This window comes from Mobula hypostoma, chromosome 3, assembly GCF_963921235.1.
Source record: "Mobula hypostoma chromosome 3, sMobHyp1.1, whole genome shotgun sequence".
Taxonomy (NCBI): domain Eukaryota; kingdom Metazoa; phylum Chordata; class Chondrichthyes; order Myliobatiformes; family Myliobatidae; genus Mobula; species Mobula hypostoma.
Genome location: NC_086099.1, coordinates 3,211,616 through 3,238,443, shown reverse-complemented (window position 1 = coordinate 3,238,443; position 26,828 = coordinate 3,211,616). Strand labels below are relative to the sequence as shown.

The window sequence follows — 26,828 nt, the reverse complement described above, 5'->3', positions numbered from 1 at the left end:
CAACTCCTCCCTTGGAGGGTCAGACACCCTCTGCCGATAAGCTGGTCCTGGACTTATTTCATAATTTCCTGGCATAATTTACATATTACTATTTAATTATTTATGGTGCAACTGTAACAAAAACCAATTTCCTCCGGGATCAATAAAGTATGACTATGACTATGACTAGGGACTGTAGGGTAAATTGGAGACCCAGAGGAAACCAAACATTCCACAGGGAGGACATACAGACTCGTTACAGACGATGTCAGAATTCAACTCTGAACTCTGACGCCTTGAGCTGTACTAACATCGCGCTGACTGAGCTGCTCAAGGTGTGTCTGTGATCACTGAGAGCGGCTTGACTTAAGCCCCTGAAATCCTCCCGCTCCCACAGTGCGAATCAAACAAACTGCTCACTTCATACCCAAAACCTCAGTCTTTCTCAGCTTCCCATTTAACATCACACTGACACAGGACAAGATAGCTCATGGTTCAGCATGGTTTCTGGAAGAGAAAATCTTGCCTGACGAACCTGTTGGAATTCTTTGAGGAGATTACAAGTAGGATAGATAAAGGGGATGCAGTGGATGTTGTATATTTGGACTTTCAGAAGGCCTTTGACAAGGTGCTACATATGAGGCTGCTTACCAAGTTAAGAGCCCATGGTATTACAGGAAAGTTACTGACATGGTTAGAGCATTGGCTGATTGATAGGAAGTAGCGAGTGGGAATAAAATGTTCCTTGTCTGGTTGGCCGCCAGTGACTAGTAGTGTTCCACAGGGGTTGGTGTTGGGACCACTTCTTTTTATACTGTACATACATGATTTAGATTATGGAATAGATGGCTTTGTTGCCAAGTTTGCAGATGATACGAAGATTGGTAGAGGGGCAGGTAGTGTTGAGGAAACAGGTAGGATGCAGAAGGACTTAGACAGATTAGGAGAATGGGCAAGAACGTGGCAAATGAAATATAATGTTCAAAAATGCATGACCATGCACTTTGGTTATAGAAATAAATGTGCAGACTATTTTCTAAATGGGGAGAATATCCAAAAATCTGAGATGCAGAGAGACTTGGGACTTGGTTAACTTGCAGGTTGAGTCAGTGGTGAGGAAGGCAAATGCAATGTGAGCATTCATTTCAAGAGGTCCAGAATACAAGAGCAAGGATGTGATGCTGAGACTTTATAAGGCACTGGTGAGGCCTCACCTTGAGTATTGTGAACAGTTTTGGTCTCCTTATCTAAGAAAAGATGTGCTGGCATTGGAGAGAGTTCAGAGGAGGTTCACAAGGATGATTCTGGGAATGAAAGGGTTATTATACGAAATGGAGTACTTGGAGTACTTGTTCATCAGTCTCTGAAGGTGAATGAGCAAGTGCAGCAGGCAGTGAAGAAGGCTAATGGAATGTTGGCCTTTATTACAAAGGGAATTGAGTACAAGAGCAAGGAAATCCTTTTGCATTTGTACAGGGCCCTGTTGAGACCACACCTGGAGTATTGTGTGCAGTTTTGGTCTCCAGGGTTAAGGAAGGACATCCTGGCTGTGGAGGATGTGCAGCGTAGGTTCACTAGGTTAATTCCTGGGATGTCCGGACTGTCTTACGCAGAGAGGTTAGAGAGACTGGGCTTGTACAAGCTGGAATTAAGGAGATTGAGGGGGGATCTGATTGAGACATATAAGATTATTAAGGGATTGGACAAGATAGAGGCAGGAAATATGTTCCAGATGCTGGGAGAGTCCAGTACCAGAGGGCATGGTTTAAGAATAAGGGGAAGGTCACTTAGGACAGAGTTGAGGAGGAACTTCTTCTCCCAGAGAGTTGTGGAGGTGTGGAACGCGCTGCCTCAGAAGGCAGTGGAGGCCAATTCTCTGGATGCTTTCAAGAAGGAGCTAGATAGGTATCTTATGGATAGGGGAATCAAGGGTTATGGGGACAAGGCAGGAACCAGGTATTGATAGTAGATGATCAGCCATGATCTCAGAATGGTGGTGCAGGCTCGAAGGGCCAAATGGTCTACTTCCGCACCTATTGTCTATTGTCTATTGTCTAAATGTTTGATGGTTCTGGGTCTGTACTCGCTGGAATTTAGAAGGATGAGGGGGGATCGCATGGAAACCTTTGAAATGTTGAAAGGCCTAGACAGAGTAGATGTGGAAAGGATGTTTCCCATGGTGGGGCAGTCTAGGACAAGAGGGCACAGACTCAGGATAGAGGGGTGTCCATTTAAAACAGAGATGCGGTGAAATTTCTTTTGCCAGAGAGTGGTGAATTTGTGGAATTGGTTACCATAGGCAACTGTGGAGGCCAGGTCATTGGGTGTATTTAAGGCATAGCTCGATAGGTTCTTGATTGGCCACAGCATCAAAGGTTATGTGGGGAAGGCTGGAGAGTGGGACTGAGGATGGGATAAAAGGATCAGCCATGATTGAATGGCAGAGCAGACTCGATGGGCCAAATGGCCTAATTCTGCTCCTGTGTCTTATTGTCTTGTGGTCACAATAAATTCAGAGTTAGAACTTAGAACATGGAGCGGTACACACAGGAACAGGCCCTTTGGCCCACAATGTTGTGCTGAACCAATTACATTAACAATCAAATTGCCTCTAAACTAATCTCTTCTGCCTACACAATATTCATATCCTTGCATTTTTCTCACATTCATCTGCCAACCTAAACATCCCTCAAAAGTCTCTCATGTATCTGCCCCCACCACCACCCCAGGCAGCACATTCCAGTCACCCTCCATTCTGTGTAAAAAAAAAACTTGCCCCTCACATGTCCTTTGCACTTTCCCCTTCTCACCTTAAATGCATGCCCTCTGGTATTAGACATTTCAACCCTGGGAAACAGATACTGCCTGTCTACTCTGTCTACGCCTCTCATAATCTTATAGACCTCTATCAGATCTCCCCTCAGCTTCTGCCGCTCCAGAGAAAACAAATCAAGTTTGTCCAGCCTCTCGTTATAGCAGATGCCCTCTCATCCAGGCAGCATTCCCGATGAACCTCTTCTGCACTCTCTCCAAAACCTCCTGGGGCAACCAGAACTGTCTGCAGTGTTGCAGATTTTTCTGTGTTTTTGTGCTGTAAGGGAATCTGAGGAAAGTGCTGGAGTAGGAACACAAGTAGGTTTACCCTACATGAAGACATGGCTCTTCTGCACTCTGTGTCCCGCCTCGGTGTGGACCTTTAGTGTATTTAACTTCAATTGCTTGTGTCTCTGGCCAGTGATAAACTACGAAGTGGAGGTGTGCACGGGGGATGTCACTGGAGCCGGTACTGATGCTAAGGTCTTCATCCAGATGTACGGAAAACTCGGGAAGACTGAATTAATCCGCCTCCACAGTCGCTCAGACAATTTTGTCCGAGGAGAAACAGAAGTGTTTAAGGTAGGCTTGGAAACAGGGAGACTGAAGGAGAGGGTCTGGGAGGGGAGGGGGCCAGGGAATTGTTCCTGGGGAGGCGGGGAGGAGAGGGTGGATGTTACATCAGGCAGGGTTGGGATCAGGACCCACACCACCAGGTTCAGGAACAATTAAACAGTCTAATCTCAGAATTCATCCGTCATCTGGGACCCCCACCACCCAGTTCATGCTCTCTCCTCACTGCTGCCTTCAGGAAGGAGGTACAGGAGCCTCAGGACCCACACCACCAGGTTCAGGGACAGTTATTACCCCTCAACCATCAGGAAGGAGGTACAGAAGCCTCAGGACTCACACCAGCAGGTTCAGGGACAGTTATTACCCCTCAACCATCAGGAAGGAGGTACAGGAGCCTCAGGACCCACACCACCAGGTTCAGGGACAGTTATTACCCCTCAACCATCAGGAAGGAGGTACAGGAGCCTCAGGACTCACACCACCAGGTTCAGGGACAGTTATTACCCCTCAACCATCAGGAAGGAGGCACAGGAGCCTCAGGACCCACACCACCAGGTTCAGGGACAGTTATTACCCCTCAACCATCAGGAAGGAGGTACAGGAGCCTCAGGACCCACACGACCAGGTTCAGGGACAGTTATTACCCCTCAGCCATCAGGTTCCTGAGCCAGAGGGGATAACTTCACTCACCCCATCACTGAACTGTTCCCACAACCTATGGACTCACTTTCAAGGACTCTTCATCTCACGTTCTCAATATTTATTGTTTATTTATTTATTATTTATTTTTGTATTTGCCCAGTTTGTGCCCTTTGCATGTTGTTTGTCCATCCTGTTCAGTCTGGTCTATCATTGATTCTATTGTGTTTCTCAGTATTTACTGTGAATGCCCACAAGAAAAGGAGTCTCTGGGTGAGATATACGTACTTCGATGATAAATTTACTTTGAACTTTGACAAAAAGTGAACACGAGGATCTGCAGATGCTGGGAATCCAGAGCAAATGCACAAGATGCTGGAGGAACTCAGCAGGTCAGGCAGTATCTATGGAGGGGAATAAGCAGTCGATGTTTTGGCTCGAGACCCTTCATCGAGACCAGAAAGGGAGGGGGAAGAAGGTGGGGGAGGGGAAGGAGTACAAGCTGGAAGGTGATGGGCGAGACCAGGTGAGGGGGATGGACAGAGAGTGGCTGATGGAGGGGGATGAAGTGAGAAGCTGGGAGGTGATGGGTGGGAAAGGCAAAAGGATGGAGAAGAAGGAACCTGATAGGAGAGGAGAGTGGACCATCGGAGAAAGGGAAGGAGGAGAGGTGCCGGGGGAGGTGATGGGTGGGAAAGGTAAAGGCTGAAGAAGAACGAACCTGTTAGGAGAGGAGAGTGGACCATGGGAGAAAGGGAAGGAGGAGAGGTACCGGGGGAGATGATAGGCAGGTGAGGAGAGGAGGAGGGTTGAGAGGGTAACCAGAATAGAAAATGGAAAAAGAGAGAAGGGGGGAGGTGGAGAAATTACTGGAAGTTAGAGAAATTAATGATCACTCCATCAGGTTGGAGGCTACCCAGACAGAATATGAGGTATTGCTCCCCCAGCCTGATTGTGGGCTCATTGTAGGCTGCTCCAGACTGGAGTGAGTGAACAGCTGGGAAAACGGATGGCATTGGGGGCATAGTTATATTTTAATCAGAATTCAGAAATAATACCTTCACTCTTCCTGGTGTCTGTCTGACGGAACTCTAACTCCTCTGTTGCATTATGAAACCCGTCTATCACTATGGGGAACGTAAGATCGCTGGCAAATAAAATGGAGGAACTAGCAATACTCATGAGGACGGGAATGAATATCGGGAATGCAGTGCTACGTGTTTCACCGAGATGTGGTTACACGAGCAATTCCCAGATTCCCATAGGTTCTCAGTGCTGCAAACAGACAGAGTTAATCTCCAGTGTGGTGAGAAGAAGGGAGGTGGGCTTGCTGTGCTTGTGAACGGCAGAGGCTGTAATCCCAGTCACATTTCTGTGAAAGAAAGAATCTGCACTCCGGACATCGATAAGCTTGCTGTGAGTTTGCATCCATATTATCTACCACAGGAGTTCAGCCACGCCGTATTGCTTGCTCTTTACATACCGCCTTTCTGACGCAGTCCCAGTGCTGCGTGTGACGTCGTACACACTACCATCCCAAGACTCCAGACTCGAACACCACAATGCATTCATCACAGCATCGGCAGAATTCAACCATGTTTCTGTCACCAACTGCACCCACCATCGATAAGTTTGTCAAGTGTCATACGAGAGAAAATAAAACACTGGACCTCTTGTATGCAAATGTTAAAGATACACAGATGCTACCCGGCCTGCTGAGTTCCTCCAGCATTTTGTGTGTGTTGCTTGGATTTCCAGCATCTGCAGATTTTCTTTTGTTTGTGATTGTCCATATCCCCTCCTTGCCCTGCACCTACCATCCACACCTCCACATACCAACTGCTATTGTCCTGATCTTCACCTGCCCCAGCCCCCACTGTCCACCAACTCTCCATCATCATGGACTCACCTTCACTACTGAGCAGCTGAGAAGGGCTCTGGGGAAACTCAGACATGGCAAAGCATTGGGACCAGATGGTGTGAACCCCAGGGTTCTGAAGGAGTGTGCTGAGCAGCTGTGTGGAGCTCTCCAGCACATTTTCAATCCGAGTCTCAGCCTGGAAAGGGTCCCGACTGTTTGGAAAACATTATGTGTGGTCCTGGTACCCAAGAAAGGCCGAATAAAAGTCTTGAATGACTACTGCCCAGTAGCCCTGACCTCACACATCATGAAGACCCTTGAGAGGCTGGTCCTGGTTCACCTCCTACCCCTGGTCAGATCAACCCTTGATCCCCTGCAGTTTGCTTACCAGGAGCACATTGGAGTCGATGATGCTGTCATCTACCTGCTGAACAGAGCCTACGCCCATTTGGATAAGCATGGCAGCACTGTGAGGATCATGTTTTTTTTAATTTCCTAAGTGCTTTCACTACCATACAGTCTTCGTTGCTGAGGAAAAAGCTCCGTTCAATCCAGGCTGGCACTTCCATTGTATCCTGGATAACGGACTACCTGACTGGCAGATCACAGTTCATGCGGCTTCAGAGCTGTGTGTTAGACATTGATATAAGCAGCACTGGTGCCCCACAGGGGACTGTTTTGGCTCCCTTCTTGTTTCCCCTGTATACCTCAGACTGTAAATACAACACTGAGTCATGTCATCTGCAGAAATTCTCTGAGACTCAGCAATAGTTGGGTGTATTAAGGGAAGATGAATACAGGACCCTGGTGGAGGACTTTGTCAAATGGTGCAAGCTGAATCATCTGCAGCTCAACATCAGTAAGACAAAGGAGATGGTGATGGACTTCAGGAAGAGTAAGCCTGCATTGCTCCCTGTTACTATTGATGATGAGGACGTGGATATGAAGACCTACAAGGACCTGGAGGTGCACCTGGATGACAGATGTGACTGGGGCACCAACAAAGAGACTGTGTGCACATAGGACCAGTGTTGCCTCTATTTCCTGTGGAGATTTGAGGTTCTTTGGAGTATGCAGGCATTTCCTTCAACTGACACACATCAAAGTTGCTGGTGAATGCAGCAGGCCAGGCAGGATCTCTAGGAAGAACTACAGTTGACATTTTGGGCCGAGACCCTTTGTCAGGACTAACGTTGACTGTACCTCTTCCTAGAGATGCTGCCTGGCCTGCTGCGTTCACCAGCAACTTTGATGTGTGTGGCTTGAATTTCCAACATCTGCAGATTTCCTCATGTTTGCACTTCCTTAAATTGTTCTCCCAGTCTGTTGTTGCCAGTACAATCTTCTATGCAGTGGTGTGCTGGGGCAATGGCATCAACATGGGTGATGCCAACAGGCTCAATAAACTGATTAGAAAGGCTGGCTCTGTTAAAGGAGTCAAACTGGACACACCGGAGTCTGTGGTAGAACAAAGGACTCTATGGAAAATCCTAGCAATTCTGGACAATGCTTCTCCTCCTCTGCATGCCATCTTGGCTGAACGGGGAGCACTTTTAATAATAGACTAAGACAACTGTGCTGCTCCAAAGAACACGATATGAGATCATTCTTACCCTCGGCCATTAGGCTCTATAATGAGTCAACCAGGGAAGTGATGAATCCCTCCTGTTAGACTGTTTTAGGTAACACTTTTTTATTCTTTCTTAATTTTAATATTTGTATACCTGTGTCTATCTATCTATCTATGTCATGTGCATGTCACAGAACCACAGAATGGTGACAGCAGGAAGAAAATGGCAACTGCATCTAGTCTATGCTGGTTCTGTGCAAGATTAATCCTACATCCTTTGATCTCATTCTCTTTTAAGAATTTCACATAATTCCATTCTGAATGCCACGATCAAATGTGCAGACTTTGACACAGGACATGAAACAGTACACACAGGAACAGGCCTTTCGGCAAACAATGTTGTGCTCAACCAATTACATTAGTCATCATATGACAAACTAAACTAATCTCTTCTGTCTACACAATGTCCATATGCTTGCATTTTCCTCACATTCACGTGCCAATCTAAACATCTCTTAGAAGTCCCTAAAGTATCTGCCTCTACCAACATCCCAGGCAGTTCATTCCAGACACCCACCGCTCCCTGTGTGAAAAAAAACTTGCTCCTCACATCTCCTTTGAACTTACCCCCTCTCACCTTAAGCGTATGTCCTCTGTATTAGACATTTCAACCCTGGTAAAAAGATACCGTCTCGTCTGCTCTATCTATGCCTCTCATAATCCTATAAACCTCTATCAGATCTCCCCTCAGACTCCGCCACTCCAGAGAAAACAACCCATGCTTGTACAACTTCTCATTATAGCACATGCCCTCTTATCCAGTAAGCATCCTGGTAAACCTCTTCTGCACCCTCTCCAATGCCTCGACCCTTCTCAAAATGGGAAAATCTGCAGATGCTGGAAATCCAAGGCACACACACAAAATGCTGGAGGAACTCAGCAGGCCAGGCAGCATTTTGTGTGTGTTGTCCCTAAAATGGGCGGTAAGATTTATATGCAATATTCCAGATGTGACCTAACTAGAGTTTTATAAAGCTTCAACATAACTTCCTGATTTTTGAACCCAATGCCTTGACTAATAAAGACAAGCAAGCCATGTGCCTTCTTAACCACCCTATCAACCTGTGCAGCCACTTTCAGGATCGATGAACTTGGACTTCAAAATCGCTCTACTCATCATCATTGTTAATGCTGTTGCCCTCAACAGAGCACTGTTTCTTTATGTTTGACCTACCAAGACTTCATATCTGTGCAGGTTAACCTCCATCTGGCCATTTCTCCACCCGTATCTGTAACTGAACACCACTAATCGTGGACCTCCAGCTAGAATGAGTCCGTTCGACCACTACATTCTGTCTTCTCTGGGCAAGCAAGATCTGAGTCCTAATGGCCAATTCACCAGTGATCGCACACATTTCAATCTTCTTGTTGAGCTACCCATGAGAGACCCTGTCAAAAGCCTAACTAAAATCCATGTAGAACCTGTCAATTGATGCAGTCCCATTTATAACCACAGACTGTGAAGGAACATTTTCCCCTCACGGTGCACTGTGGATGCCGAGACCCTTTACAGTGTTGATAAGCAGAGGGATCTCAGGGTCGAAGAGCATCGCTGCCTGATAGTGGCTACACAGGTTGACAGGGTGGTAAGAAAGAACATGGTGCTCTGTATGCACAGAGCTAGAATGGCGACAGAGCTGTAGGATTAAACGTTTCAGTAACGGTACTCACTGGACAACCTACCGTGCGGGAGCAACAAACCGAGCCCACTGAGCTGAACACACATGCGTACTCCAAAGCCTGCAGGAAAAGAGAGGCCCTTCCATGCGTAGGAGGCCTAATCGATACACTGCGCGATCAATTGTCTGGATGCACACGCCACATGCCCATAACTGATCCAATACTCTTCATACCTTTATTAGTCAAGTCACAGATTCAGAAGTCTGCAGTTTTATAAAACAATACTTAGGCTGCATCTGGAGTTTTGCATACAGTTCTAGTGTTACGTACCCCGTAACCGGGTTGCCAAACCAGCAGAAATGGACCACTCAGATGGAGTCTGGATTACTGGAACTAAGAAAGTTTTATTAAAGAAATAAACAACACAGTACTCTAATAGTAGGGATATAAATGCAACAAGTTAGCAATGAATAAAGACACATGTACACAGAACTAGGATAATAGGATCAATCAAGCTCTATCGTCGTCTAGGAGTAAATGACCAGTTTCAAAGTGACAGAGTTCACTTTAGTTCAGTTTGCAGTAATCACTGTCGCCGTGGGAGAGAGAGAGAGAGAGCGAATGAATATTCAAATCGGATTCCAAACAGACCTTCGATATTCCTCACAGTCAGCTTTCGGGCGAGCCCTTTGTAATGTCTTCTGAGGTCACCGACTGTGACCCCTCTGTTTCAGATACGATCGTTCCTCAGCGGTGAACCCGGCACCCAGGCAAGGGCGGACACACACCAGGTTCCCGCCGATCGTACCTTTCCACCCTGTGCGTCTCTGGCTTGGTCCCGCGACCAGCCCTCCAAAAACTCCCACCGACTTGTGGGAGGCGCACCGCTTCCAGGGTCTCGTTACCTCGTGGTGTCGTGTGTCCTGCCTTAACGAACCTGTCCCTTTTTATCCCCCTGCTGGGGTATTGCCTGTCCATCACACTTCAAACAGTTCAGGGTTCAAAAAGGAGCCGATCTTGACAGTTCTCAGACCGGTGTCTCCTTCCGTTAAACTCTCTCATCTCTTCATTAACATTTCCAAATCCTGCTCCATTGTCTTCCTTATCTCTCTTTCTCCTGAAGACAGGTGGCAGATCAACTGCTGATCCCACTGGTGCCAGCACAGGACAGTTAACATCTTAGTCTATGTGTACTTTTTGTAACCCTCTTTCGTCACACTAGTTACCCCATTATAGGAAGGATGTCGAGGCTTTGGAGAAGGTGCAGAAGAGGTTTACCAGGATGTTGCCTGGACTACAGGACATGTGCTACAATGAGGTTGGCCAAACTTGGGTTGTTTTCTCTGGAGCGGCAGAAGCTGAGGGGAGATCCAATAGAGGTTTACAAGATTCTAACAGGCATAGTTAGAGTAGGCAGACAGTATCTTTTTCCCAGGGTTGATGCTTCTAACACCAAAGGACATTTTATATTGCAGTGTTTGCTGCTCTGAGCAATTAGCTTGCAGACGTGTCATCACTAGTCAAGGTGACACTCTCAGTGCGCAGTTGTTGATGTTTCTCTCTGGGATTGTGCGCGTTTATATAGTGCCCTATTCACTTGCCCGGGTCCCGATTGGCTACCCCTTCAGCTGACCTTTGAGGGATAGAAGGTGTACACAACACCAGATATTGATCTTCCACTGCCACCACCCAGTCCCCACAAGAAAAGCTGATTTCACAGAGAGCACAAACACTGCACAACCACCCAACTTAGGGCCAGGGAAGAGAAGCGCTTATTCAAACTTCTCCAGAACAATGGTTACCCACTGAATTTCATCAGGAGATGCTGACTAAGGACAGAATACCACTCAGACCTGTCTCAATGCGCAGTGCAAGACGTGAAATGACAGCTCAACTGCTGGAACCTCATGGAATCACAATCGCTCACAAACCAACAGCGAATTTAAGGAAGCTTGTCTCAAGAACCAAGGTACTAGTAAAGACAGCTGACAAAAGCACTGTGGTGTACAAGATCACCTGTGGAGACTGCACCAAGAACTACATCGGCCAGGCAGGACGTAAGCTCTCAACTCGTTTACAGGAACACAAACCGGCGGTACGGAGATATGATCCACTGTCGCTGATCTCGGTACATGAGGACCGAGAGGGACACCACTTCAACTGGGACACCACGGGGGTTCTGCCGCAGGCAAACATGACACTTTTAATAGCATGATAACTCTGTAAACAAACGTACGGAAATATACGCCACCTACCAACGCCCAAGAACCAGTAGAATTCAAAGGTCATCTGAAGGGTAGCCAGTCAGGACCCAGGCAGTTGAATGGGGGGTGGCAATATGGGCACTCTCAGAGGCAAACACCAACAACTGCACACTGAGGATGTCACCTCGACTGGTGACGAAACGTCTGCAAGCTAATTACCAAGCTCGACGAACACCACAGTATTAAACACCTTAACCCGAACTACCAATATTCACAATCCCAAACCGGAGTGCATGCATTTTAGGTGAGAGGGAGTCATCTTAAAGGAGACGTAAAGGGCAAGTTTTTTACACAGAGAGTGGACTGGGGTGGTGGTAAACGCAAAAAGAGATGTTTAGACACATGAATGTGAGAAAAAAAAGGAATGATATGGACATTGTGTAGGCAGAAGGGATTAGTTTAGTTGGCCATTTGATGACTAATTTAATTGGTTCAGCACAGCATCGTGGGCCAAAAGGCCTGTTCCTGTGTGTACTGCTCTATGCTCAATAAAAATTCCCTTTCAGTCAAGAGAGGCTGTTAGGGATTGCGGAGAAATTAATTTAGTCAGAGGGTGGTAAGTCTGTGGAATCTGTTGCCATGAGTGGCTGTGGAGGCCCTGTCATTGGGTACGTTTCAGGCAGAGATAGATAGGTTCTTGATTAGCCAGAGCATCAAAGGGTATGGGGAGAAGGCAGGGGAGTGAGGATGACTGGAAGAATTGGATCAGCCCATGATTGAATGGCAGAGCAGACTCGATGGGCTGAATGGCCTACTTCTGCTCCTATATTCCATGGTCTTATGGAAGAACTGCAAATGTGAGCCCACTGTTCAAGAAAGAATGGGTGCTGAAAACAACGAAATGGAGACTAGGTCATCTACCGTTGGGAAAATACAGGACAAAATAGCAGGGCTGTTTCATTCCCCACAACAACACCCAATGCTTAGACTTGTTAGCGAAAGGATGGATCACAGAGGACTATTGCAGTACCTGCTTGCCTTACCGCCCTTCCTGGTGGTCACCCACCTCCTCGCATTCAGCTCCTGTGTGTAAGACCATGCGACCCCTCACTGGGCCCGTATTCAAACTTGGCCTGTTAGCCGGCTCTGCTAGTAGCCACAGGACTAGGCAGCAAGAAGGCACCTTTCATCAACAATATACATCTAGGGTCACTATAATTTGGGATTCAGCCAAACAGGAATGCCATGATGTTCCAGTTAAAGAAATGTCAATTTGAGCTAATACTGTGTAAGTATTGCCCATACACATGTTAGTCAACATGAAATAACAGATCGTACACAGCATTAAATTATAAAGAAATTATATTTACAAATTTCAGTTTTATGGAACAGTTAATAGGAAAAAGAAAAGAAAAAAATATAAAAGGCCCATTACAGTTAATCCAATCCAAACATGCACATAAAGTTGGAGCTCATCTTGAAGTTGTCCTTTTTTACTCACGTGCTGGACCCACGGTCTGGGTGAAAGCACACACCACATTCTGAACGTTGCTCCAAATCCATCTCGAATGAACTGGCTGTCTTGCAGGAGTATTGACCCTTCCTCCTTGGAGTCATTCATCTGCACAGGGCACTTTGTGCAATGGGGACACTCCTTCCCACAGCATTCCCAGCCATCTTCCTTCCTGCCCTCTCCACAGCTTCTGCCGAAAAAATCCCGCAAACCACACTGTCCGTCACCAACCTCTCTCTGCCCCCCTCTCTCAAGCTTTCTCCTGACTCCGCCATCCTGATTAGCTGACACAACATTCCCAACTTGAACATCATAGCCCCTTGATTTTTAGCTGAGACCAAAACACACTGCTCTTACAGAACTGCTAAAATGAAATACCTACAACATAGCAGTAAAAATCTTAACCAGGGCAAAACAACAATAACACACAGGAGCAGAATTAGGCCATTTGACCCACCATGTCCACTCCGCCATTCCATCATGGCTGATTTATTATCCCTCTCAATGCCATTCTCCTGCCTTCCTGCCATATCATTTGATGCCCTGACTAACCAAGAAGCTATCAACCTCCACTTTAAATATTCTTAATGACTAGACCTCCACATCTGCCTGTGGTAATAAGTTTCACAGATTATTCATCTTCTGGCTAAAGAATTCCTCCTTGTCTTTGTTCTAAATGGTTGTCCCTCTATTTTGAGGCTGTGCCCTCTGGTCCTGGACTCCTCCACTATAGGAAACTCCCTCTCCATATCCACTCTCTCTAGGCCTTTCAATATTTGATAGTTCCAATGAGATCCTTCCTCATTCTTCTAAACTCCAGTGAGTACAGGCCCAGGGCCATCAAACACACTTCATATATTAACCCTTTCATTCCAAGAATAATTCTCGTGCACCTCCTCTGGACTCTCTCCAATGCTAGCACATCTTCTCTTAGATGAGGAGCCCAAAACTCACAATACTTCTGACCAGTGCCTCATAAAGCCTCAGCATTACATCCTTGCTTTAATATTCTAGTCCTCTCAAAATGATTGCTAACATTGCATTTTCCTTCCTTACTACCGACTCAGACTGCAAGTTAACCTTTAGAGAATCGTGCATGAGGATTCTCAAGCCCCTGTGCAGTGACCAGATCACTTAACATATTCTCTACGCCCTGTATGGACCAATCACCATGGCTGCAGCTGGACACACCCCTTTCTAGTGTAGCCAACCAGGAAAACTGGAAAAGCCCTGAGCTCTTACACCCTCCGCGAATTCAAGTAAACTTATTATCAAAGTACATATATTTATTTATTTAAAGATACAGTGCGGAACAGTCCCTCAGTCCCTTCCAGCCCAATGAGCCACACTGTCCAGCAAACCACCAATTTAACAAAGAATATAGAAATCGACAGCACATTACAGGCCCTTTGGCCCACAATGTTGTGCTGACCATGTAACCTATTCTAGAAACTGCCTAGAATTTCCCTAACACATAGCCCTCTATTTTTCTAAGCTCCATGTATCTATCACTTTCTGTGAAAATCTTACCTCTGACATCCCCCTTCTACCTACTTCCAAGCACCTTAAAATGATGCCCCCTTGTGTTAGCCATTTCAGCCCTGGGGAAAAGCCTCTGGCTATCCACATGATCAATGCCTCTCATCATCTTATACACCTCTATCAGGTCACCTCTCATGCTCCGTCGCTCCAAGGAGAAAAGGCTGAGTTCACTCAACCACTTAACCCTAGCCTACTCACAGGACAAATTACAATGACCAATTAACCTATTAACCGGTACGTCTTTGGACTGTGGGAGGAAACCAGAGCACCTGGAGGAAACCCATGTGTTGATGGGAAAGATGTACAAGCTTTTTACAAACAGTGCCGGAGTTGAATTCCGAACTCCACTGACGCAAGTTAACCACTGTACCATGGTGGTGCCCCAGTAGGTCACCATATGCCACCCCGAGATACATTTTCTTGTAGGTATTCACAGTAAATACAAAGAAGCACAATAGAATAAGTGAAACACTGTACACTAACTGAGACAAACAAGCAACTAATATGCAAAAGACGACAGATTATGCAAATCCAAAAAAGATTTTAAAAAACAGAATATTAATAATAAGTAAATAATAAACATTGAGAACATGAGTTGTAGATTCTTTGAAAGTGAGTCCGGAGATTGTGGGATCGGCTCAGTAATCGGGTAGGTGATTTCATTTTGATTTTCCTGAGGCAGTGAGAAGGCATTTCTCGCTTCCTCAGTCAACATAGCCAAAGTCCCCACCCTCACTGGACACTCTCTCTTCCCCCCACTCTCATCGGGCAGAAGATTCGAAAGCCTGAAAGCACATGCCACAGGCTCAAGGACAGCTTCTGTCCCACGGTTATATGACTATTGAATGGTCTCCTAGTACAAACAGATGAACTCTTGACCTCACAATCTACCTCATTATGATCTTGCACCTTATCGTCTGCCTGCACTGCACTTTCACTCGAGCTGTCACACTTTATTCTGCATTCTGTTATTGGTTTACCTTGTTCTACCTCAATGTGTAATGATCTGGTCTGTATGAACACAATACAAGACAAACTTTTCACAGTGTCTCCGTACATGTGAAAATTTCCAACCAATTCCAATTGCCCGAAGGGGGAGCACAGCACTGCCCTGGTTTTGGTAACATTTCTCCTGACCTTGGCCTATTTTTGTTCCTGTGATGATGTCCTTACTCTCTGATGAAGTGGCTGTTTTGCACGTGCACAGATGGAGGCGCTGGACGTGGGCAGACTGGTGAAATTACGTGTGGGCCATGATGGGAGTGGTATTGCCCCAGGCTGGTTCCTGGACTCCATCAGGATCAGCCGGCTGAAACTCCAGACTGTGCAGGACGACAAAAAGAAGAAGAAAAAGAAAAAGAAGGTAGAGGAGGATGTGAATGCCATACCGGAGGAAGTGGTGGAGACATACACTTTCAACTGTCAACGCTGGCTGGCCAGTGACGAGGGAGACCGACAGCTGGTGGTGGAACTCCTGCCAGAAGATGCTGAGGACCTGGAAGGTAAGGGAGGTTCCTGGCTCACTTTCATCTTTGATAAATCGCTTCACTGACACTGCTGAAGGGAGTCGTGGTGCTAATTTAGAAAGGCTGAGATAGAGTGGGTGTGGAGAGATTGTTTCCTGTAGTGGGGGCGTCTAGGACCAAAGGGCATGGCATCAGAATGGAGAGGTGTCCATTCAGAACACAGGTGTGGAGGAATTTCTTCAGCCAGAGGGTGTTGAATCTGTGGAATTTGCTGCCACAAATGGCTGTGGAGGCCAAGTCACTGGGTACATTTAAAGTGGAGGTTGATAGTTTCTAGATTAGTCAGAGGATCGAAGGTTCTGGGGAGAAGGCAGGAGAATGGGGTTGAAAGGGATAATAAATTGGCCATGTTGAAATGCTGAAGCAGTCCAGATGGGCTCAGTGAGCCTAATTCTGCTCCTGTGTCTTATGGCCTAACAGTCTAAAACTGGTGACAGGCCCACTACGTCTGCAAATGATGGCTGGATTCCTGCTTTCGAACCTGTCTCTAAAGGTAGAACCGCTAACATGATGTCAGTTCAAGTTTCCATCTGGTGAACTTAAATTCAGTTCCTTAACTAAACCTGCAAATTGAATAAAGCTTGCAATGATATTGTAACACCTGTATAGCGCTCGTCCTATCTCGTGTGACTGGCCGCTGCACTCTTTATGAGAAAATCAAATTGCATAGTATTATACCAGGTGCTTGTATGTCATCAGAAGCTCTAGGTATCGGAAGGAGGCAGTGAATAGAAAACACACACTTCCGGAAGTAAGTTTGTTCATAAAAATAGCAGTATATACAAAATATTTACATGAGCAAGAAGAATTCAAAATTCCAACATTCTGTTAGGAAAGCATTTAATTGGAGTAAGGGGAATTACGAGGCTATCAGGCAGGAAATTGGAAGCTTTAATTGGAAACAGATGTTCTCAGGGGAAAGTATGGAAGAAATGTGGCAAATGTTCAGGGGATATTTGTGTGGAGTTCTGCACAGGTACGTTCCAATGAGACAGGGAAGTTATGGTAGGGGACAGGGAAGTTATGGTAGGAGACAGGGAAGTTATGGTAGGGGACAGGGAAGTTATGGTAGGAGACAGGGAAGTTATGGTAGGGGACAGGGAAGTTATGGTAGGGGACAGGGAAGTTATGGTAGTGTACAAAGGCTGTGGTAAATCCAGTCAAGAAGAAAAGAAAAGCAATGGTGCCATCAGAAGCTCTCAACTGATATACCGCTTGATTCTACGCTTGCCTTTCCTCTGCCTTCCCCGTGATAGCAAACTGACACATGGCCTTCACCCCCGGGGCAGGAACGCTCTCCCACTCCTCGTCCCTGTCCAGCCCTTCATGCGCACGTCGGGACAAATCATCGGCATCAATGTTCTGCTCCGGCCGGTACTTCAGGCTGAAATCAGAGGCAGACAACGCCGCCAACCACCAGTGGCCCTGTGGCATCCAGTTTCGCTGAGGTCAGGATATAAGTTTGGGAAATAAGATTGTTGCCCGTCCTCACCTCAAATTTGACACCATAGAGGTAGTCACTCAATTTATCCACCGCAGCCCATTTCAATGCCAGGAACTCCAATTAGTGCATGAGATAGTTTTTCTCAGGGTGACAGACTCCAGCTGACAAACGCAACAGGTCTCAACCCTGTACCCTGATCCTGATACAGGACACCCCCAACCCCTCTCTGCTGGCATCTGTGTGCAGTAAATACGGCAATTGGGGGTCTGCGAAAGCCAGCACAGGCGCCTGGGTCAGCATCTCCTTCAGCGACTGAAAGGCCTCTTCACATTTTGCATCCCATCTTGCTCCAAAAGGCTCCGAAGTACTATGATAATCTTTACCCTCCTCTCCTTTTATCCTCCTCTCTTTTTTCCCCGAAGAAAGGTAACCACACAGAAGCTGAGTACCTACAGAACCCAAAGAAGGAGAGCAAAGCGCTCACAGTCTGGTGCCTTGGTCATGTGGTCACCACCTCTATCTTAGCAGGATCCGTAGCTGCTCCATCCCGTGAGACTATGTGCGCAACATAACTGACAGATATCCTGCAGAACTGGCACTTGTCCAGGGAAAGTTTTAGCCCTTTAGCTTTCAGGTGGCCCAGCACCTTCAGTAGCCTCACTTCATGTTCCTCCAATTTGGACCCAAACACTATGAGGTTATCCAGTTACACCAACACCTCAAGCAAATTCATATCCCCCACCGTCTTCTCCATGACATGCTGGAAAGTCGCTGGGGCTCCCAATATGCCCTGGGGTATCCTTTCGAACTGGAAGAATCCCAGTGGACATATAAATGCCGTCTTCTCTTTGTCAGCCTCATTCATGGGGATCTGGTAATATCCACTCCTCAAGTCCAGCACACTGAACCAGTTCACACCACTCAGACAGTCCAGTCTGTCTCCGATCCTGGGGACCGTATACTGGTCAGGACGGTACGCCTGTTCAGAGGCCTATAGTTCACATGCATCTGTACCTTCCCATTGTTCTTTTGGGCCACTACTATTGAGGGCGCATAGGGGCTTCAGGACTCGGTGATGATCTCAGCTTCCTTCAACTTCAACAAATGCTGCCGAACACCCTCCACCTCTGCAGAGGCCAGTCGCTGCGACCTTTCTCTGAACGAGGTCTCCTCAGTCACCCGGACAGTGTGACGCGTGCTCATTGAAACCTCCAAATGTTGCAAGGACTAGATAAGGCGGATGTGGAGAGGATGTTTCTTCTGGGGGGCGGGGGGAAGTATCCAGAACTAGAGGGCACAGACTCAAAAATTGAAGGGCAACCTTTTAGAACAGAAGTAAGGAGGCAATTTTTTTAGCCGAAGAGTAGTGAATCTGTGGAATGCTCTGCCACAGACTGCAATGGAGGCCAAGTTCGTGGGTGTATTTAAAGCGGAAGTTGATAGTTTCCTGAACGGTCACGGCATCAAAGGATATGGTGAGAGGGCTGGTGTATGGGGTTGAGTGGGATCTGGGATCAGCCATGATGAGATAGCAGAGCAGACTCGATGGGCTGAATGGCCTAAATATACTCCTATGTCTTATGGTCTCTATTTCCCTCTCCACAGATTCTACCTGTCCTACGGAGTGTTTCCGGCATTCCCTGTTTTTATGATGTTGGCAGATTTTTCTTCATCTTTGTATTCACAGAGAACTCGTACACTGTCCACGTGTTTACTGGGAATGTCCTAGGTGCAGGAACAGATGCGAACGTCTTCATTAACATCTACGGTGAGACAACTGACACAGGAGAACGACACCTCAAGAGGTCAAATCATCTCAACAAGTTTGAAAAAGGACAGGTAGGGTATAACTGTCAGAGTGGAGGGCGTCGCCTTTTATACATTGTGAGTTTGTCCATCCCTGTCATCAGAATCAGAGTCAAGTTTAATATCACCGGCATATGTCGTGACTTTGCGGCAGCAATACAATGCAATGCATCATGATCAAGAAAGAAGGGAATTGCAGAAAGTCTATATATATATTAGATAGTTAAATTAAATAACTAGTGCAAAGATAATAATAATAATAAATACTTTATTGATCCTGAGTGGGAAATTCTTTCCTTAAAGCAGTCACATTTAAAACACACTTAGCAGTGTGCAGGCTGAACTTCCAATAATGTACAGGCTAATAATATACACAATAATAATGTGTAATGATAATGTACGAATTGATAAAGCAGAGCAATAGAAATAAAACAAGTGTTGAGGTAGTGTTCATGGGTTCAATGTCCATTTAGAAATCAGATGGCAGGGGGGAAGAAGCTGTTCGTTGAGTGTATGCCTCCAGGCTGCGGTACCTCCTTTCTGAAGAGGAGATGTCCTGGGTGATGGACATTCTTGATGATGGACACCAGCCTTCAGAGACATCACTTCTTCTACATGTCCTGGATACCACGGAGACTAGTACCCATGATGGAGCTGACTAATTTTATAATTCTTTGCAGCTTACTTCGATCCTGTGCAGTAGTCCCTCCATATCAGACAGTGATACAGCCAGTCAGAATGCTCCCCACGGTACATCTGTAGAAATTTTCAAGTGTTCTTGGTGACAAACCAAATCTTATCAAACTCCTAATGGTATATAGCCACTGTTGTGTCTATACATGGTGTATACATGTGTACGGTTGTATGTGAGTTGTATTTACTGTGTTGTTGTACCTTGGTCCAGAGAAACGATGTTTCGTTTGGTGTATACATGTGTACGGTTGTATGTGAGTTGTATTTACTGTGTTGTTGTACCTTGGTCCAGAGAAACGATGTTTCGTTTGGTGTATACATGTGTTAGGATGTATGTGAGTTATATTTACTGTGTTGTTGTACCTTGGTCCAGAGAAACGATGTTTCGTTTGGTGTATACATGTGTTAGGATGTATGTGAGTTATATTTACTGTGTTGTTGTACCTTGGTCCAGAGAAACGATGTTTCGTTTGGTGTATACATGTGTTAGGATGTATGTGAGTTATATTTACTGTGTTGTTGTACCTTGGTCCAGAGAAACGATGTTTCGTTTGGTGTATACATGTGTACGGTTGTATGTGAGTTATATTTACTGTGTTGTTGTACCTTGGTCCAGAGGAACGATGTTTCGTTTGGTGTATACATGTGTACGGTTGGATGTGAGTTATATTTACTGTGTTGTTGTACCTTGATCCAGGGAAACGATATTTCGTTTGGTGTATACATGTGTACGGATGTATGTGAGTTATATTTACTGTGTTGTTGTACCTTGGTCCAGAGGAACGATGTTTCGTTTGGTGTATACATGTGTACGGTTGGATGTGAGTTATATTTACTGTGTTGTTGTACCTTGATCCAGAGAAACGATATTTCGTTTGGTGTATACATGTGTACGGATGTATGTGAGTTATATTTACTGTGTTGTTGTACCTTGGTCCAGAGGAACGATGTTTCGTTTGATGGTATACATGTGTAAGGATGTATGTGAGTTATATTTACTGTGTTGTTGTACCTTGGTCCAGAGGAACGATGTTTCGTTTGATGGTATACATGTGTAAGGTGGTATGTGAGTTATATTTACTGTGTTGTTGTACCTTGGTCTAGAGGAGCATTATTGATTTGGTGTACACATGTGTACGGTTGTATGTGAGTTGTATTTACTGTGTTGTTGTACCTTGGTCCAGAGAAACGATGTTTCGTTTGGTGGTATACATGTGTATGGTTGTATGTGAGTTATATTTATTGTGTTGCTGTACCTTGGTCCAGAGGAACGACGTTTCATTTGTTGGTATACATGTGTATGGTTGGATGAAAGTAAACGGAACTTGAACTTGAACATGAGAATTTTTGGCGAAATCTCAGTTTTCAAAGATGATGTCAAACAGTTTCTCCAATACACAGCAAAAGAAATATGGTGAAAAATCCCGAGTTTTGCCTGACTACTGGTGTCCCGTGAAGTTCACACAGTATATGAGTGACTTCCTTCCTTCCTTCTTGTGATTTTCTCGATCTTGTGTTGATTTCCCTTTAGGAATTATATGTAATCACATAAATGAGAACGTATAAATCCCACAGAGAAAACAATGTGTTACCTGACCAGGTGTCCCTCAACCTTACGGGAGACTAGTGCATAAATTGCATGGGCCCTAGCAGAGATATTTAAATCACCTCCCTCTGGTGCTCCTCCCCCATTCTTCCATGGTCTTCTACTCTCTCCTACCAGATTCCCCCTTCTCCAACCCTTTATTTCTCTCACTATCAACTTCCCGGCTGTTTACTTCAGTCTCCCCTCTCCCTGTTTCACCCATCACCTACTACCTTGTCCTTCTTCCTCCCCTACCCCCACCTTCTTGCTCGAACTTCTCATCCTTCTCTCCAGTCCTGCTGAAGGGTCTCAGCTCGAACCATCAACTGTACTCTGTTCCATCGATGCTGCCTGTCCTGCTGAGATCCCCCAGCATTTTGTGTGTGTTCCTAGCAATCTACTTGATTGTTTTAAACAATCATAGACAGCGATGAACAAGACCCTGAAGACTCACTCTCAAAGTTCTCGGAACCTCTTGCTCCCCTCTGCCATAGAGTTCCGAATGGTCAGTGAACAGACCGATACACACCGCCTCACTGTTTTTACTCTCTTTTGAACCACTTATGAAATTCAATTTCAAATATATATTTCTTATTGTAATTTATAGTATTTTATTTACAGCATAGCCACAAAACTAAAAAAATCACTACATATGTCAATGATATTAAACCTGATTCTAATTCTGATCTTTTTAGAGCATACATGTTCGTATGTTTATATTTTTTTACAACACAGGAGAGCATTCAGTCCATCAAGTTAATGTTGCCTCTTTGAGCATCCCCACTAATACCCCGTGCTTTCCTCTGACCCACTCTCACCTGCAGCCGCATCAATTCATCATCTTGCTATCTTTCCCCAAGAATTGTTTATTTATATTTCTTGTCGTAACTTCCAGTAATATTTTATGTATTGCTTTGTAATTCTGGTGCGAAACAAATTTCGCACCATCTGCCAGTGACAATAAGCCTGATTCTGATGCGTTCGCTGATCCCTCACTTCGAGACGTAGAGCACGACAGCACAGAAGGAGGCCCTTCGGCTCATCCACCACATACTAGCATACATCAGAAGGAATTTACAGCAGCCAGTTAAACAGTCTGCACATCCTTGGAATTTGAGAGGAAACCGTGGCATGTGGGGAAAGCTGTGAGGGAACATGCAAACTCCGCACACACAGCATCAGGGTCGAGACTGAAACCATGCAAACTCCGCACACACAGCATCAGGGTCGAGACTGAAACCATGCAAACTCCGCACACACAGCATCAGGGTCGAAACTGAAACCATGCAAACTCCACACACACAGCATCAGGGTCAAGACTGAAACCATGCAAACTCCACACACACAGCATCAGGGTCAAGACTGAAACCATGCAAACTCCACACACACAGCATCAGGGTCGAGACTGAAACCATGCAAACTCCACACACACAGCATCAGGGTCGAGACTAAAACCATGCAAGCTCTATACAGAGAGCAGCCAGGGTCAGGAGTGAAGCCGTGCCTCTAGAGCTGTATTACTACCCGGTATACTAGGTGTGTCTCCTGTTGCCGGTGATGAGGAGATGCCAGCCCATTGTTGACACTGCTCACTGTCAGAGTAAACTTCACTCTTGAGTTTTTTTCACTTTCTCCTCTTTCCTCAAACTCAGACTCTCTGTGTCTGAACCAGCCTCACTTTGTCCTGTGTGTGTGTTAGTCCAGGCACCTCATGCCTTTGAAGATAAACATCCGCTTTATCTGTCACGTGCACCATAAAACAAAGTGTTAAATGTATTGTTTGCTTCAATGACCAGCACAGTCCGAGGATGAGCAGGGGGCAGCCGGCAACTCTGCAGTGCACACGTTCCTAAGCCTAACCCCTGTGTGGCACCTAGAGAAAGCCATGTGGTCATGGGGAGAAAGTATAAGCTCCTTTCTGATAGTGGCTGTAACTGAGCCCTGAGCTGTTTGCTTGCTCCGTGAAGCGTGTGCTAACTACTACGTTACTCCGCCCTAGTTACAACGTTAAATTGTTTGAATGCAGGAAGATGTATTCATGGTCAAAGCCATTGACTTGGGGACATTAAAGAAACTCCGAATTCGGCATGATAACTCAGGGGGATATGCAGCCTGGTTCCTGGACCGGGTGGAGATCGTCGATGAGAAGGATGACACCAGGTGAGTTCTGAGGCTCGTAAAAAGAGAGAAATTAAAGATCTCATACAAACTATTTTGGAGATTAAACAATTTCCTATCTTCCTTTCAACAAGTAAATAAATTATTTACAGAGCAAAATATGCAATGGCAAGCATTTAAAGGTTGCATGGATGAACTACAACAATTGTTCATCCCAGTTTGGCAAAAGAATAAATCAAGGAAGGTAATGCACCCGTGGCTGACAAGAGAAATTAGGGATAGTATCAATTCCAAAGAAGAAGCATACAAATTAGCCAGAGAAAGTGGCTCACCTGAGGACTGGGAGAAATTCAGAGTTCAGCAGAGGAGGACAAAGGGCTTAATTAGGAAGGGGAAAAAAGATTATGAGAGAAAACTGGCAGGGAACATAAAAACGGACTGTAAAAGCTTTTATAGATATGTAAAAAGGAAAAGACTGGTAAAGACAAATGTAGGTCCCCTGCAGACAGAAACAGGTGAATTGATTATGGGGAGCAAGGACATGGCAGACCTATTGAATAATTACTTTGGTTCTGTCTTCACTAAGGAGGACATAAATAATCTTCCAGAAATAGTAAGGGACAGAGGGTCCAGTGAGATGGAGGAACTGAGCGAAATACATGTTAGTAGGGAAGTGGTGTTAGGTAAATTGAAGGGATTGAAGGCAGATAAATCCCCAGGGCCAGATGGTCTGCATCCTAGAGTGCTTAAGGAAGTAGCCCAAGAAATAGTGGATGCATTAGTGATGATTTTTCAAAACTCGTTAGATTCTGGACTAGTTCCTGAGGATTGGAGGGTGGCTAATGTAACCCCACTTTTTAAAAAAGGAGGGAGAGAGAAACCGGGGAATTATAGACCGGTTAGCCTAACGTCGGTGGTGGGGAAACTGCTGGAGTCAGTTATCAAGGATGTAATAACAGCACATTTGGAAAGCGGTGAAATGATCGGACAAAGTCAGCATGGATTTGTGAAAGGAAAATCATGTCTGACGAACCTCATAGAATCTTTTGAGGATGTAACTAGTAGAGTGGATAGGGGAGAACCAGTGGATGTGGTATATTTGGATTTTCAAAAGGCTTTTGACAAGGTCCCACACAGGAGATTAGTGTGCAAACTTAAAGCACACGGTATTGGGGGTAAGGTATTGGTGTGGGTGGAGAATTGGTTAGCAGACAGGAAGCAAAGAGTGGGAATAAACGGGACCTTTTCAGAATGGCAGGCGGTGACTAGTGGGGTACCGCAAGGCTCAGTGCTGGGACCCCAGTTCTTTACAATATATATTAATGACTTGGATGAGGGAATTGAATGCAGCATCTCCAAGTTTGCGGATGACACGAAGCTGGGTGGCAGTGTTAGCTGTGAGGAGGATGCTAAGAGGATGCAGGGTGACTTGGATAGGTTGGGTGAGTGGGCAAATTCATGGCAGATGCAATTTAATGTGGATAAATGTGAAGTTATCCACTTTGGTGGCAAAAATAGGAAAACAGATTATTATCTGAATGGTGGCCGATTAGGAAAAGGGGAGGTGCAACGAGACCTGGGTGTCATTATACACCAGTCATTGAAAGTGGGTATGCAGGTACAGCAGGCGGTGAAAAAAGCGAATGGTATGCTGGCATTTATAGCAAGAGGAATTGAGTACAGGAGCAGGGAGGTACTACTGCAGTTGTACAAGGCCTTGGTGAGACCACACCTGGAGTATTGTGTGCAGTTTTGGTCCCCTAATCTGAGGAAAGACATCCCTGCCATAGAGGGAGTACAAAGAAGGTTCACCAGATTGATTCCTGGGATGGCAGGACTTTCATATGAAGAAAGACTGGATGAACTGGGCTTGTACTCGTTGGAATTTAGAAGATTGAGGGGGGATCTGATTGAAACGTATAAGATCCTAAAGGGATTGGACAGGCTAGATGCAGGAAGATTGTTCCCGATGTTGGGGAAGTCCAGAATGAGGGGCCACAGTTTGAGGATAGAGGGGAAGCCTTTTAGGACCGAGATTAGGAAAAACTTCTTCACACAGAGAGTGGTGAATCTGTGGAATTCTCTGCCACAGGAAACAGTTGAGGCCAGTTCATTGGCTATATTTAAGAGGGAGTTAGATATGGCCCTTGTGGCTACGGGGATCAGGGGGTATGGAGGGAAGGCTGGGGCGGGGTTCTGAGTTGGATGATCAGCCGTGATCATAATAAATGGCGGTGCAGGCTCGAAGGGCCGAATGGCCTATTCCTGCACCTATTTTCTATGTTTCTATGTTTCTATATCTACTTCCTGCTTTCTTTTAAAGACTAACATGAAGAAATCTTTTTATTCATTTATTGAGATACAGCGTGGAACAAACCTTCCTGTTCCTTTCAGCCATACTGTCCAGCAGCCCCTATCCCAATCAAGGGAGAGTTTACAGCGATCAGTGAACCTATGTCTATGTATCGTGGGAGAAAACTGGAACATCCGGAGGAAACCCACACATTCTACAGGGAGGACAAGGACACTCCTTACAACGGATGCTGGGACTGAACTCTGAAATCCAACAGCCCGAGCTCTAATCCCATTGCACTAACCGTTACATGACCATTTGGAAATGATTACAGGGAAAGTGACAAGATGAAGTTGTTCTTTTATAGAAAGAAAGCTGTGAATAACTCAGGAGCGGAGATAGAATCAGAGTGAACTGGTGAAAGGGGCAGATGGAGTTCAACCCAGAAAAGTGTGAAGTGGAAGGTTGAACACCTCGGAGACCGTGTTGGGGATCTGGAGTAGTGGCTGGATGACCTTCAGCTTGTACAGGAGAGTGAGGGAATAGTCGGTCAAAGTTACAGAGTAGTAGTCACTCTGAAGTTGCAGGAGACAAGTAGCTGGGTGACTATGAGGAGAAATGGAAATATGAATAGGTAGTTAGCACAGAGCATCCCTGTTGCCATCTCCCTGAATAATAAGTATACCACTTTGGATACTGTTGTGGGAATGCCACAGAGGACCAGGGGAATGCCACAGAGACCAGGTTACATGGGTCCATGGTGCAGAAGGGAAAGAAGGAGAAGAGGGGAGTGGTAGTGATAGGGGACTCAATAGTCAGAGAAACAGACAGAAAATTTTGTGGACATGAACGGGCCATCGGATGGCATGTTGCCTCCCAGGTGACAGGGTTAGGGACATCTCAGACTGCATTCATAGCACTTTGTAGAGGGAGGGAGAGAGCCAGATGTCTTGGTACATATTGGTACCAATGACATAGGAAGGAAAAG

At 45.7% G+C, this 26,828-nt stretch overlaps 1 protein-coding gene across 1 annotated transcript in view; it reads left to right on the top strand.

Moving 5' to 3' along the window:
• Positions 1-26,828, top strand: part of LOC134343819 (lipoxygenase homology domain-containing protein 1-like) — a 345,249-nt gene that overhangs the window by 207,751 nt on the left and 110,670 nt on the right. Inside the window, exons 24-27 of the mRNA XM_063042573.1 lie at positions 3,215-3,375; positions 15,583-15,877; positions 19,033-19,184; positions 23,456-23,589. Coding sequence (XP_062898643.1) covers positions 3,215-3,375; positions 15,583-15,877; positions 19,033-19,184; positions 23,456-23,589 — 742 coding nt within the window. The remainder of the gene's footprint in view (positions 1-3,214; positions 3,376-15,582; positions 15,878-19,032; positions 19,185-23,455; positions 23,590-26,828) is intronic.